This window comes from Geotrypetes seraphini, chromosome 3, assembly GCF_902459505.1.
Source record: "Geotrypetes seraphini chromosome 3, aGeoSer1.1, whole genome shotgun sequence".
Lineage (NCBI taxonomy): Eukaryota > Metazoa > Chordata > Amphibia > Gymnophiona > Dermophiidae > Geotrypetes > Geotrypetes seraphini.
Window position 1 is genome coordinate 230717946 of NC_047086.1, and position 15326 is coordinate 230733271.

General features: G+C 40.4%; 1 protein-coding gene across 4 annotated transcripts in view; it reads right to left on the bottom strand.

Moving 5' to 3' along the window:
* The window catches only part of PTPRK (protein tyrosine phosphatase receptor type K), a 1016831-nt gene that overhangs the window by 262729 nt on the left and 738776 nt on the right, over window positions 1–15326 (bottom strand). For all 4 annotated transcript variants that reach the window (XM_033939071.1, XM_033939068.1, XM_033939070.1 and 1 more), the window contains exon 12: window positions 6802–7075. In XM_033939071.1, coding sequence (XP_033794962.1) covers window positions 6802–7075 — 274 coding nt within the window. The remainder of the gene's footprint in view (window positions 1–6801; window positions 7076–15326) is intronic.

Genomic DNA, 15326 nt, shown 5'->3' on the forward strand with positions numbered 1-15326 from the left:
CTCTGGACCGACTCCAGTCTCAGCACATCCTTGCGATAATGCGGTCTACAGAATTGCACACAGTATTCCAGGTGGGGCCTCACCATGGATCTATACAATGGCATAATGACTTCAGGCTTACGACTGACGAAACCCCTGCGTATGCAACCCATAATTTGTCTTGCCTTGGATGAAGCATGCTCCACTTGCTTGGAAACCTTCATATGCTCACCGACGATCACCCCTAAGTCTCGTTCTGCTACTGTTCTTGTTAGGATCTCGCCATTAAGGGTATAAGTCTTGCATGGATTTTGGCTGCCCAGGTGCATAACCTTGCATTTTTTGGTGTTGAAGCTGAGTTGCCAGGTCCTAGACCAGTGCTCCAGTAGGAGTAGGTCGTGCATCATGTTGTCGGGCATTGAATTTTTGTCCGTTGTGCTTTTGCCCACTACATTGATTAGTTTGGTGTCATTGGCGAATAATGTTATTTTACCCCACAGAGTCAGAGGAGAGAAGAACCATCGGCTCAGTTGTAATGATGTGACACGTGTATACGGTATGTACTCATATTGTAAGACTTTGCTCGTTTAGAACAGTCATTACATTCTTGTAGCGTCAGAGAGAGACGAACCATCGGTTCAGTTGTGATGATGTGACACGTATATACTGTATGTACTTGTATTGCAAGACCTTGCTTGTATATCAAGTTAAAATTGAATCATATGTTTTGCTTGTCTTGCAAAACACTTGCAAACCAAGTTACTTGCAATCCAAGGTTTTACTGTAATTCAGCATTTTATTAAGGAGAAAACTTAGTTCAAGACTCAGGAAAACCAGTCCCAGACTCCTTCAAGGTAGAGGTCTGCACGGGAGCGGGGATCCCCCTAGGTCAACGGGACTCCCATGGGGACCCCTCCCAAGCCCACAAGACTCCCACGGGGACCCCTTCCAGGCCCACAGGACTCCCACGGGGATGGAGCTGGGGTTCCTATCTTCCCGACTCGAGTCCTACCTTATTTCCAGTCCAGCGCTGCGCTGAGCTCCTTTTGAGTCCCGATGAATCAGCAGCATGTCACGTAGGCATGATGGAGCTCATCAGGACGTGGTAAGCTCAGCACAGGCACACATTGGTTCAGCTGCAGCACAACAGGCCAATCACAAATGAACTCAGAGTTCTAAGGTCATTTGTGATTGGCCCATTGTGCTGTAGCTGAACCAATGTGTGCCTGTGCTGAGCTTATTGCCTAAGTGATGAGCTCCAGACTGGAACGCTGCTTGCTTCTGTGTCTCTTCGCAGCCCTGGCGTTCTCGGCCAGGTGAGTCCTGTGCATGGGAAGGGTTGGAATGCTGCTTCCGTTACGGGACGGCGGCGGTTGTCGCATTGATCTCAGTCTGACCGTCTTCTCCCCCCTCCTCTCCTTAACAGCTCGTAACAGGGTAAAAGAGGTCCTTTACAGGGCAAAGTGGTGAAGGTGCTCAGCAGAAGTCAGGCACTTAAAAAGACCTGGTTTTGCCTCCCTGGCGTGCATGGTAAAAATCAAGAGTGGTATAACTGATGCTATGGGAAAAACCAGGAGTGGATCAACTTCTTTGGTTGGCCCGGATTAAGGTAGTAACCGTGAGCCTGCTGAGGGGGAAGGGAAGAAAAAGAAAGTTGTAATAGAGATGCCAAGAGGCTGGAAGCTTTATAGCCAGGTCTGGTTTAGCTCTTACATCCCCAAGCAGTGTGAGATTTGTAATCTCTGATTCTACCCATTGGAATCGGTGCAACACATGGATTATTACGAAAAATATTTTTTTTTTTTATAGAAAGGAGCGAGGTATTAATTAAAGGAGGGGGTGTTAAAAAATGATTGTATTTTATTGTTGGTTTAAATAAACTAAGGCTTTAAAAAAAATGTAAACTTTCTGAAGTAATTGCTGCTTTTTATGGGGACAGGTAACTTTTAGGGGGGATGGGCGGGGACGGAGGGGATTCCTCACAGGGACAGAGGGATTCTTTGCTGGGATGGGTGGAGACGGAGGGATTCCTCGTGGGGACGAGTGGGATTTTGGTGGGGACAGGTTGGATTTCTGTCCCCACGCAACTCTCTAGTCTGGGGCTATATGTCAGCCAATGGCATAGAAACATAGAAGATGATGGCAGAAAAGGGCTATAGCCCATCTAGTCTGCCCACTCTAGATGGGCTATAGCCCTTTTCTGCCGTCATCTTCTATGTTTCTAATGCCATTGGCTGACATATAGCCCCAGACATTGGACGATTTCAGGTGATTGATGGAATGAATGGTGCCAAGTGTCTCTCCACTTTACAAAACGTAATGGTTCCATCTGCAAGGAGTCTCTTCCAAGGTGACTTCCACTTCCAGGATGACAATGCACCCTATCATCAGGCAAAGATGGTGACAAAGTGGACGACATTGAGCCATATTCAGCGACTGGAATGGCCAGGGCAGTCACCAGATCTCAATCAAATTGAGAATTTGTGGAATAATCTTGCTATCAAGGTGTTCAGAAAATACCCCAAAACAAAGGTCGAGTTGATTGAAGCACTGATTAATATTTGGTACCATGTTATACAGACAGATGAACTTCAAAAATTGGTTCACTCCATGCCTCAACGCTGCAAGCTTGTTATCAAGAACAAAAGATGGCCCATACGTTATTAGAATAGCAGAAAACATTCAGCCCTTTTCAGGGCTACATTCTCTTGAAGGGGGTAACAGTTAAAATACAAATAAACTTAGTATGTATTGAAATAGCTAATGTAATCCATTTATGAAATTTCAACATTTTTCAACATTCTGCAGTTTATGCATTACAAGTCTTAAATCTGAAGTCCTAAATCAATTTAAAATTTGCAGGGTGATAGAGCATAAAATTCTGAACACGTCAGTATATAATATGCAGCAGTAAGCATCAGAAATATTGCTGTGATCCAGCAAGAAAGACGGAACAATGTATTACTCTGAGGTGATGCAAAACTTTTGCACGGCTCTGTATCCCTTTCTAGCCTGAAATAGTTCAACAACTTTTTCTCTCATCTCTTCTGGAATTTTCTTTGATTGTGACATAGCATTCTTGTAGAAACTTTGTGGTGACTACTTCACTTTCATGGCAAGGTTCAATAAATAATGAGGTTTAGATTTAACAAGGTTGGCTGCAGTTAAGCCTAGCCCTGGTCAATCAGCTGAACCTAATTATCATTGAAATTTGGTCAGTTGGTTGATTTTGTAAATAAGGGGGCAGCTACTATTTTCAAAGAGGTGATACTGGTGTTGAATTTTGTTCCTTAACCCTTCCATGCATACGTTAAATTGTCGACTACTTTAAACAGCTGGTGGTCATTTTGACGGTATCACTTATAAAGTACTGAAAGTTGCTTCAGCTTAATAATTTAGCAAATTCTCACTGTCATGGCACTCAAGTGAAACATTTATGTTTATAAAATGTATATTTAGGACTACAGCACAACCGATGATGTTCCGGTAATGTTTCAAAAAAATGTTTCTTCTCTTGTTCAGCAAACTCACTGTACAAATGTAAAAAAAATGGCTATTAGCAGTGTTTCTTTTACAGCAAAACCTAACAAAATATTTTAACACGTTTTCAACTTCTCTTATCTCATTTGTTGGGCGTTACTTTGGAGATACATCACGACTTTTTCAATGCTGTATTCCACTGCTGACAATGTTGCCTCCATAAACCTGTGGGGTCGATTTGACTCCAGATGTGTATAAATCATTATATTCACGTTAAACTAGGTTAAAACAAAAAAATTCAAAAGCTGTATTTAGCACAGACAGGAAACGCACTGTCTGTTACCATCGAAAAGGTACCTGGAATTTGAAATCAAAATTACAATTTATAAGTAAGCAACTAAACTAAGAAGTCAGGCTGGGGTCAAAAGGACCCCAGGTGGGTACAGAAGGGTTAAATTAAGTATTAATTTAAACATTATGATGTTTATTCAGGTTCCCCTTGTCTAATATTTTCAGATCAGAAACCTGCGTGATATATATGCAGATATGGGGGGAAATTGGGGGGGGGGGGAAATCTTCTCATCACTGTAAAAGATATCTTGAATGAAGAAATCGCCACGTGTACAATCCTATCTATATAGATCATTTAAAAATTCTTAAAAACATTCTGCTTGCTTTACTGTTCCTTGAAAAGGCTCTCCATTCATAGGCGACGGTGTAGTTTTTAAATCCCTAATCTTCTGCCCCCCCCCCCAAAAAAAAAATTTGCTAGACAATCTGCAGATAATAGGGGAACCACGGGCAAGATTCACTAACCTCCTTTTTTTGGGTGATCTGTGTGCAAACCGTGGCCAAGTCTTCCTGGGCGACCGATCCACAATGCGTCCTCATGCAAATCGCGGTGATCGGAGGCACGCCCCACACCAACTACACGGATCGCTGCAGAGCGATCCTGACGCATGCGCAGACTATCTTCTTTACTTGTAGATGGTCTGCGAATGCTATCCGCTCAAGGAAGGGAGGGGGGCTTTAATCAGAAAAAAAATGAGTAAAACACTGCTTAATAGCTCTGTATTCAGCTTTAAAATCTTGCTTATTTGTGAAAAGAACACGCCGTAGTGCAGCACCGCTTTTAACATGGGCTCACAGGGCGGCAGAGAGCTTTTTTTGCACAAGGGAAATGTTTGATGGTTTCAGGGATGCAGGGCTGGGATTTGAGGAAGGGATGAGAAGTCCTGTAAGCCCAGGTGAAGACCCCTGAGAATTTCCCCAATATAGCAGGGACAGGCCAAAAATAGGCCAATACAGCTAAGACCTAAAATGGTTGCTGAAAGAAGCAAAATGGACACTCTGACTAAAAAACAGTCAGCTCTGAAAGACACTTCTGCTTTTCTTGAAAGCAGGGTCAAACAGAAGGCACAGCTGGAGAGGAAAACAATTCTAGTGAAAGAGAGATCTTAGCCCTATAATGAAGAAGAAGAACGAATACTGCGCAGGAAACAAGGGAGCTGACCACAGAGCTGAAAAACCGTTAGGACCAGGAGCTCGAGGGAGGTTCTTGATATATTTCGGGGAAGTAAGGGAGAAGTAGATGAAAAAAGGCGTGACACAGTATCACTCAATTATGTTAACCAATCCATAGATTAATAAATGAGATAAGGAATATGATTAACCAATGAAAGTGTGAAATGTAACACGCACCAACGTGGGCCAGAGCTGTCAGAATCATATAAAAGAAAGCTCCTTAAACCAAGGTGGCAGAACTCATCGGAAGTTCTCCATCAGTCTGGCCAGCCTGGTGTTTGATCTATTACTCTGTATGCTGTGTGGTTTGTTCTTGTAAGCTATTGCTATTTGATTATTAAATTCATATTAATTGAACCAGCATAAAGAGAGTCGAGTGGTCTGTCAGTGAAGGCTGTAATACCCAGCTCTTCAGATTGCATGGAGGCAGAGAGCAGGACAGTTGACAAGGACGTGAACTACTAGTCTTCAACAGTCGCTTCAGTTTGGATCGGCCAGCCCAATCGGTGTTCCTTCTTGAGTTTAGTGAATCATTGCCTTCCTACTTTGCATGCCATTTCCCCTCAAGCGTGGATCGAATCGGGAGGAAGGTTAGTGAATTGGGTTGGGTTGCAAAGTGGTCGCAAACTGGTCGGAACAGGATCGGTGGGCTTAGTGAATCTAGCCCCATGTCCTTAGGGCACATCTTTCCCTTCTGCAACAATTCTTTTACTTTTTGTTTGAAAAAAATACCTGACATCTAGCAGTGTATCTTAAATATATGTTCATTTGTTGCCTTCCTTCTCAGTTTCCTATCACTCAATTTAGACGTTCTCCAAATTCTCTGTAGAATATGAACCCTTTTCCTGTATTCAAGCAGTTCTTATGAAAACCAGATGTTATTTTTACCCTTACAAGAACATATTCTACAGACTGGAGCAACATTATCTAGGTAGAAACTTGAACAAGTAGCCCATTGAGCATACATTCATTGCAAATCCCAATCATCTTGAACCCTGCACATTTTCAAGTTTCCCCTTCCCAGTTGGGAACATCCATTAGCCCTCTTAACGTCTTTACATATTCTGTTTAACAATAGCCTCTGCCATCCTCTCAGACCACAATAACTGAAAACACATCGCAAAGTGGTAAAACCAAGAACAAAAAAAACCAAAACAAACCCTCTCGCATTTATCTACACCTTGGAATAAATCAGGAACGAAAATAGGATCAGGTAAATGTTCTCCAAATGTGCTGGAGCAGGGACAACTTCTTCTAACCTACTTTTTGAAGCCAAGGTAATAAAGATAGCTCTAAAATCTCCAGAATCAAAGTGGGCATTCAAATCCCATAAAACTATTAAATCTACGCTGTAAAATATTCACACTCACTTGTTTCCATTTATCCCGAACAAGAGCAGTTGGGCTATAAAGTTAAAAAAAAAAAAAAAAAAGATAACAGATGGAAGTATCTTACTCAAGTAATAAAACTTTTAGCTCCTTCTACAATGTCTGGATCCTCCTGTTCCCATTAATAAGGAGAGTTTTGCTATTATCATACCCCATCTCCTCTCCGCTCCTCACAAGGAATATGCCATTACTTAAAACCCAGTCGGGCATAAAAACCCAGTTGGGCATTAGGCTCCCCAAGTGCATTAAACCATATTTCAGTTATAAATAAAGCATCTAATTGTTCCAGTAAATCATGAACCAAATGCCAATTGCCTATTCACCTAAACCATGTACCCCACTGCAGCATTAAGGCCTGCATTATACACCTGTAGCTTCCACAAGGCACCTAACCCTTTCCCAACTCAGGCAATTGCTGCTTGACTCCTACCTTCTCCACACTGCTGACAGCTTGAAAATAGATGTTGTATCCTTTCCTGGGAGTCAAAGGTGGGTTCCAAAAACCTTGGTAAGTTCTGTTGTCACCCACTGTGAAAGGAGCAGGTTCAGGAAGGTTAGCTGGGGGCAGTTCTGCGGCAAAGTAATAGGGGGTTCCTCCATTTGCACCATTCTGATAGCTGACCGGAACCTGGTAGCATTCCATTCCACCTGTTTCCCGCTTTGTTCGGTGATGATGAAGCTCTTCAACCACAATCTGGTAGGCACTATGAAGTGGTAATAAGTTGAGAGAGAAAATGAAATGTCAGATGATATCTCCAAGAAAGGAACTTTTAACTAAGCGCAAAATAATGATTTACTGTCTCTTCAAGTAGGAAACTTTTTTTCCTATCCAAAATTTTGTTTACTTTAGAGCAGGGGTGTCCAACCTGTGGCCCAAGGGCCACATGCGGCCCCGTGAAGTATTTTGTCGAGGGCGTTGCAGTGTTTTCCTCTGCTGCCCCCAGGTGTTTACCGTCTTGCCGGCTCCCTCCTCTGTCTTGCTGCAGCGTTTGTGCAGCCCCAGAAACATTTTTTTCGGCCAATGCGGCCCAGGGAAGCCAAAAGGTTGGACACCTCTGCTTTAGAGCAATGTTTCGCAACTTGGTCTTGGAGTATTCCTATGCCAGTCAGGTTTTCAGGATATCCACAGTGAATATGCACAAACTTGATTTGCATACACTGCCTCCTTTATATGCAAATTTCTTTCATGCATATTCATTGTGGATATCCTGAAAACCTGACTGGCAAGGAGGTACTCCAGGACTGAGTGGAGAAACACTGCTTTAGAGCACTAGTTCCTTCTGATGGCCACTAGGTAGATTTTAGCATTGCATTTCTTATGGAGTGAATTTTGTCTTGGGAACTTCTATCTAAACAACTAGTAAATTTACAGGTAGCAAAAATAAGTTGACTTCAGACCAGTTTTCACAAAAACAAATGAACATTTTAAAACAAAACACCCACATTTTTAAGATGCAACTTTTAAGGTGTAGCATTAAAGTTTAAAACCATCTTTATTAAATTTGAAACATATGAACATAAAAAAGAAAGAAAAAGCAAAACAAATATAGCACTTATGGTATGTGTACCTGTTCATCAATGTTAGATGATACAAAAAAAAAAAAGGGGTATCATATACAATACAACGCCAGTAAGTTCAGATCGAAGTCAACTGCTTAGGTTCATCAGAACAATTCAAACCTCTAAGTCTAATAAATGATCTAGTGGTTTCAGCAATCTTGGTTTCATATTTATAACTCAAAGAATTCCATTAGAATGTAAAAGAAACTTTGCTATTATTTTTCTACTCATGTAGTATTTTTCAGTGCAACTGCAATCATAAGAGCTTGTTTTCACGAGTTCATAAAATTTCAGAAAGGCAAACTGACCTAAAAATAACAGTCATGACGGTTTAGATTTCAACAGTAAAACGACAGTTATTCTTTCCCAAACATCAGTCCAGACATAGCTAAATAACAAATGTATATATTTTGGTAAAATTTATAGCATACAATTTTTCTAGTGTGCTTATTTCCATATAAGGGTGTAGAAAAGTTTTGTGTAACCAATAGTATGCTAAATTTTGCTCAGTTTTAGTGTATTATACTCAGGGCTCCTTTTACGAAGGCGCAGTAGCGGTTTAACATGAACAGGTGATACCGCGCGCTAAACTGCTGGCCGCATTAGCCGCTACTGCCTCCTCTTGAGCAGGCGGTAGTTTTTAGGCCAGCGAGAGGGTTAGCGCGTGATGAAAGTCGCGCGCGTTAAACCCGGTAGCTTGGCTTCGTAAAAGGAGCCCTCAGTGTGCTCAGCCTGGGTGAAACCTACTTCCAGTACTATTGCTGGGTCATTGGTTTTAAGATATTAAAAATTAGTAAACTACTAATACACAATTTTGGTAGACTCTTCCATTATAGAAGCTGGTTAATCTTTGGTCATATCACTACATTTCCCAAAGCAGCTTTTAAGCACAAATACTCTATAGAGCACCATAAGTTAGAACGCCTACTTCCACCTAACTTAATTGCTTTAATTGGTAATAAACAGCGTGGTAATTGACCGCGTCATTTAAAACCAAATAAAATCTAATGTTTTAAAATGGAAGGTGCTTGCCAACAACGGAATCCAACTCCTGTCCACAGAGGTGCCTATGGGAACCAATGTCTAAAGTAGGTAAAGTTTACGCTGGAAGTGGACGTAGGCGCTAGCAGGCACCTCCGTGGACACGATTCTCATTGAAAGTAGGTGCCAGAAATGTAGGCCTGTAAAACCCTGGCCTACATTTCCTGCACCTATTTTCAACGTGGTGCAATCCTTTAACAGCGCCATTGCATGACTTGACACGCGATCAGCACGGCTTTTTTAAGAGGCTGCCGTTAATGGCGCTGTTTACAGAATCCGGCCCTTAGTGGTTGATAATGATGTTTACCACTGAGAGGTTGATGAAAGCGACAGCACTGATGTGTCACTATGTTTATTTTAATTTACTCTACCTCCTAATCTGAAAACAAGTCTGGGTAGTATACAATACACTATACAAATCCAAAGAAAGAAAATAACCATAAAAAAATAGGAAATGCTCAATCCAATAATTAAAACAAAAAGTGACTGCATGAAATTAATAGTAGTATCTGTTTTGTTTTGTTTATTTATCATTTTGAACATATTCCAATAAAATACATATTGAATAGATACAAGAGTTTTACAGATTAAAATGAAAAGAAATTATAAACAAATAAATCAACAGTTCCTTACAATGCATCAGTACTCTTGTAATAGTCCTCATTATGGAGAGAGACAATTTCACAATCAGAAGAAATGATATTATAAACAAAAAGTTATTAGGAAAAGTAGTGACACATCCCCATTTATAATATGGACTTGCTGGATTATGGCCCCCAGCCAGTCGGGTTTTCAAGATATCCCTAATGAATATGCATGAGAGAGATTTGCATACCTGTCGCTTCCATTATATACAAATCTCTCTCATGCATATTCATTAGGGATATCTTTAAAACCCGACTGGCTGGGGGTCCCCCAGGACAGGGTTTGGGAACCACTGGTCTAGAATGTCTCACCTACTACACTGGAATATATTTTATGATATTTATATTAGTAAAAGTGGCACCTAGAGAGTGACATGGGGAGTTTGTCCCCATCCCTGTTCCGTCCCCATGAACGCTGTCTGATCCCATCTCCACAAGCCTTGAATAATTTTGATTTTATACTGAAATCATTTTATTAAAAAGAAACAATATTTTGTACAACTGTCATTTTATATATCACCAATACAGAACAAGGATCAACAAAACCCCCATCTCCTCTCCCCTCCCCCATCGCACATATCTCCTCCACTATCGAGACAACTGAACAAGCTAAATTACTACAAAATGATGCATAGAAAAATAATACTAACAGAATACTTTGGTCACACACACACAACACAAATGGCATATCTATAATAGCTGACCAGAAATGATAAATTAAACCAAAATCCCAAGAAGCCACACCTTGCATGTAGTACACCTATATAAATAAAGGAGTTGGAGTCAAGAGTGGAGATACCATAAATAGTCAGTCTTGAAGGTTTTATGTACCGACTGCCTGTGCCTAGCTACCATTTTCCCACCAATTTGTCCTAAAAGGGCAAGATTGGAGAAAGTTCTATCATTATTCGTCACTGTAGGATTATGACTAGCTTCACAGGGGAACCATTCCATCCCCTTTTAGCATTTTTCTTTCACTACATCTCTTGTAGATATATCAATTATTGACAAATGATCATAACTACATACTTTCTTATTTCCTCGTTTGTTCCTCTTTTGCTTCATTTTCTTTCTTTATTAATTTATATACATAGTTGAATAAGACATTATGTAACAGGAAAATAGTTTAGCTATCAAATTATACAAAGAAAAAACAAATCACGGGCCATAAGACCCTAAAGAGTTAACATTAACTCAAACTCTTGTAATAGCCCACATATAGGAGGGAGACAATTCACATCTTAGAGAGAATTATAACAATAAGATAATATGAACTATTATCTTGTACACTTGTAGCAATACTCTCTCAAATTATTAACTGGACCTTTTCCTACTTGGAGTCAATTAGGACTGCCTCACACCAAAGCACTATGCATTGGTATCCCTTTCCCTTCAAGAAAGAATTGCAATTGGGAGGGTTCAAAAAATACATAGGAATTCTGATCCAAAAGGATCATACATTTACAGGGATATCTGAGTTGAAATTTTGCTCCCAGTGAAATCACATGTTGCTTTAGTTCAAGGAACCTTCTTCTCCTGGTCTGAGTTATTTTCGAGATGTCTGGGAACATGGAAATCTTACTTCCTAAGAAGGTCACTTCTCTAAGTCAAAAAAATAGTCCTGATGGAAAACGAATGTTACCAGAAGAGTCGCTCGACTAATAACCTCATCCTCTGAGGTTTCCAGGATATTTGTAATGTTAATAACGTCTGAAACCTCAGGTAGAACCCCCAGAGTAGAGGATTGTTTTTTTGATACTGGCAAAAAATATATTTTATGAAGTGGAGTAAGTCCATTCTCAGGGTACTTGAATACTTCCTTCAGAAATTTATAGAATAAATCTTTTGAAGAGATTGTCAACATTCTAGGAAAGTACAGGATCCTAAGGTTCAAAGAATTAATATAGTTCTCAAAATTTTCCATTTCTCTAGCGAAGAGCAATCTATCCTGAGTTATCAATAGTTGAGATGACTGTAACCCTTGGACCTGCTGGTCCAAGTGAACAACTTTTTCACCCTGAGTTTTTACCTCCCCTTCCAATTTATCGATTCTCTGAGTCTGGATATTGACCAGGGGAAGGGTTCCAGCACAGAGTTTATGAAGGGAGTCCAATGCCGACCATATTGACTCCAAAGTAATTATAGCTGGTCTTACCAGAGAAGGGACCACAGGAATCTGCCCCTCTCGTGCTGTTAACTCCGCTGCCTTCTCTGCTTTCGGTGTCCCAGTTGGTTCTGATTGAGGCATTGTCAAGTCCTTGAGCACTGCAGGCAACGCTGAGTTCCATCCCTGCTCAGCTCCCGACGTTTCCCAATCTCGCGGCTGCAGGGGAGGCGCAGGTCCCGCGGGACTAAGCGAGAGGTCGCTTCCGAGCACCAAACACTCTCTCCGATCCGGTGCAGCCAGTTCGTCCCTTGGTGAGAAAGTAAGAAAGCCCGTGATAACCTCCTGCCGCAACAAGGTTGGTTCAATCTGCCGGTCTGAAGCTGCGATTCTCCCTCTCCTTTTAGGCATATTTAAATCCAAATTAAGCCCGCCGAAATGGGTAGAAATATTGTCAGTAGCAGGAGAGATTAACATGGCGTCCTCACTACGCCGCCATTTTGCCTCCCTCCATCTTTTGCTTCATTTTTTTATCCTTTTATCCATGCCCCCCTATAGATCTTATTTTATGAAGATCTTACCCTTGAAGCAAGGGTTGGCAACTTGCAGCCCATCACTGAAATATATATTTTTCAGAATAGCCTCTTTAGACATTTGTTTCCATGATTTTAGTTAAATTTTACTTATCACAAGTCTTAGGACCTCTGTGCCTTTCCATTCTGACACTATGTAATGCTCCAGCCCACTAGGGATAGTACTAGCATGCATGCAGGCCTCTATGTATAAAGGTTGCTCACTCCTGCCATGAAGTATACCAGTTATGAGATTATCTTTGACAAATATGATATTTTCTTAAAATAAATCCTAAAACTGTTGAAAAATAAAACACACTTATGTAGAGTAACCATCATTCAGAGGCAGCAAAGCTTCCTCAAGAATAATCAGCAGTCATTTTGGAAAGGTTCTGTATAATAATAAAAAGATATACATAAGTTATACTTCCAATTTTGTATTGGTAAATGCATACATATATAACATACTGTCTTTTTATGACTGCATAGTGTGAAGTATTGTACATTTAGTGAATGCCAAATTAGTATATGATGCACATTATCATGTCATGTGCAATTCCTGGATGCACTACCGTAGAAGGCATTACATGAGGAATGTACCTTTAGTTATTTTGGGCTTTTAGACTGCCTTTCCAAATAATGCTGAAAGTGGATGCTTAGGCATAAACTAAAATTAAATACACACAAGATGTTGACTTTAATCATTAATCAAAAAGAATATAAATTATCTTCGCTTATTAAAATTTTAGGCTTTTATTTAGATAATATGAAGCCACAAATTTTTTTATCTTGAATTTTCTTCTTTTAAGAAAATTCAGACATTTTTATTTCAGGAAGATCAATTTAGAATCTTTGTGCAATCCATGATTCTAAATCAACTTGATTTATTATAATGTCACTTACTTAGAATAGATGAATCAACCGTTAATGAAATTGCAGACCATATAGTTTCATTTGATCTTCTCTTTAAAGAAATCTGATAGTATAACTACATATTATATGAAAATACACCGACTACCTGTTAAAAGCAAAAATTTTTTTTAAATTATCATGTTTTCTTCATAAGGTTTTATATGGGCTAGTATCAACATTTTGTGTTAGAAAAGATGATAGAATCATAGAATAAGGAACAACAACTTTTCCTGTTTCTCCTTGAAAGGGTCCAGAGAAGAGTGACTAAAATGGTTAAGGGGCTGGAGGAGTTGCCATACAGTGAGAGATTAGAGAAACTGGGCCTCTTCTCCCTTGAAAAGAGACTGAGGGGACATGATCGAAACGTTCAAGATAATGAAGGGAATAGACTTAGTAAAAGATAGGTTGTTCACCCTCTCCAAGACAGAGAGAACGAGAGGGCACTCTCTAAAATTTAAAGGGGATAGATTCCGTACAAACCTAAGGAAGTTCTTCGCCCAGGGAGTAGTGGAAAACTGGAACGCTCTTCCGTAGGCTGTTATTGGGGAAAACTCCCTCCAGACATTCAAGACAAAGTTAGACAAGTTCCTGCTGAACCAGAATGTATGCAGGTAAGGCTGGTCTCAATTAGGGCACTAGTCTTTGACCTAAGGACCACCACGTGAGCAGACTGCTGGGCACAATAGACCACTGGTCTGACCCAGCAGCGGCAATTCTTATGTTCTCTCCTAAAGGAGTAAAAAAAGGTAGACTTTTTTTGAATCTTTACTTGCCTTTCAAGCAACAAAATTAGACAAAGAAATTTCTGTGATACTTAAACACTCAAATTCTTACAAATAATTTTGGGGAAATGTTAAGACATCTTTTTAGGAAATATGTTTTGAAGCTTACATAAAGATGATCTTGTTTTAAAATTACTTCTAATTTTTTATTGTTACATGCAATAGAATATTTTATACTGGATACTGCCACCTCTTATGACTGTTAGCTGCTGAGAACTGAAAGTGCGTTATAAGCTTTGTTATTAATTATTATTACAGTATTTGTAGAATTCAAATGCAATAAGCTTCCAAGCACAAAGAAAAGAATTTGGATAACAACTGTCCTTTTAAGGACAAAATTAAAGTAAACTGTTACTTTTTACCCTAACCTATTGTACTTTCCTTTTATGATGCACTTTTCTATAACGATTGTAGTTCTTCCCCACTTTCCTATTGTTTGAAGTAGGTCCAAACATTTTATCTGTGCTTTATTATGACACTTGGATTTTATCCAGTATCCCTTGTTTTTATATGTTTTTATGTAATTTTATATTGTACACCGCTTAGAAACCTGATTAAGCGGTTTAAAAAATCTTTTAATCAACCTGATAAACTTGAAACTTGAATTTAGAACTAGGGCTGAACAATTAATGTGTTAATGCGATTAACGTGCTAATTAACAGCATTACAAAATTAATGGAATTAACACAGTCAGGCCCACCTTCCTTCCCTGTTGCGGCATTCTTTGTCTGAATGATATCACTTCTGTGCACTCCACTGGAAGTGAAGTCAGGCAGAAGACTATGTTGACGCTGCCTCTCTGCTGTTGCCGCCATTGCCTGCCACAAGCCTCCATCTGTGGCTGCCGCTGCCTACCACCTGATACTACTGCTGCGGTCCACTATATCTCTACCTCTGATCCTTCATAGCCTACCAGCAGTGCTGGCAATTAAAGCAGAGCACTGCCAGCAGGCTTACCCAGGTCAAGTTTCTCATGGTCTCTTCACTCCCTGCTACACTGGGACAGGAAGTTATATCAGCTGTTCTGGTGTCGCAGGGACTGAAAAGACTATGAGAAACTGGAGCTGGTAAGCCTGCTGGCAGTGTTCTGCTTTAATCACTAGCACTACCGGCAGACTAAGAAAGGTTAGAGGGAGAGTGGAAAGAAAGAGAGATACTTGAGGGGAGGGAAGGAAGAAGGAGAGAGATACCCATACATTGGGGGGGGGGGGGAGAGAGATACCTGACCACAGGGGAGAGGGGAGGGGGAGACCCGACCATGGAGGAGAGAGGGATATATGACCATGGGGGAGAGAGGGAGGGAGAGGATAGGAGCACAGAAAGATTTGCTGGGAGTAAGA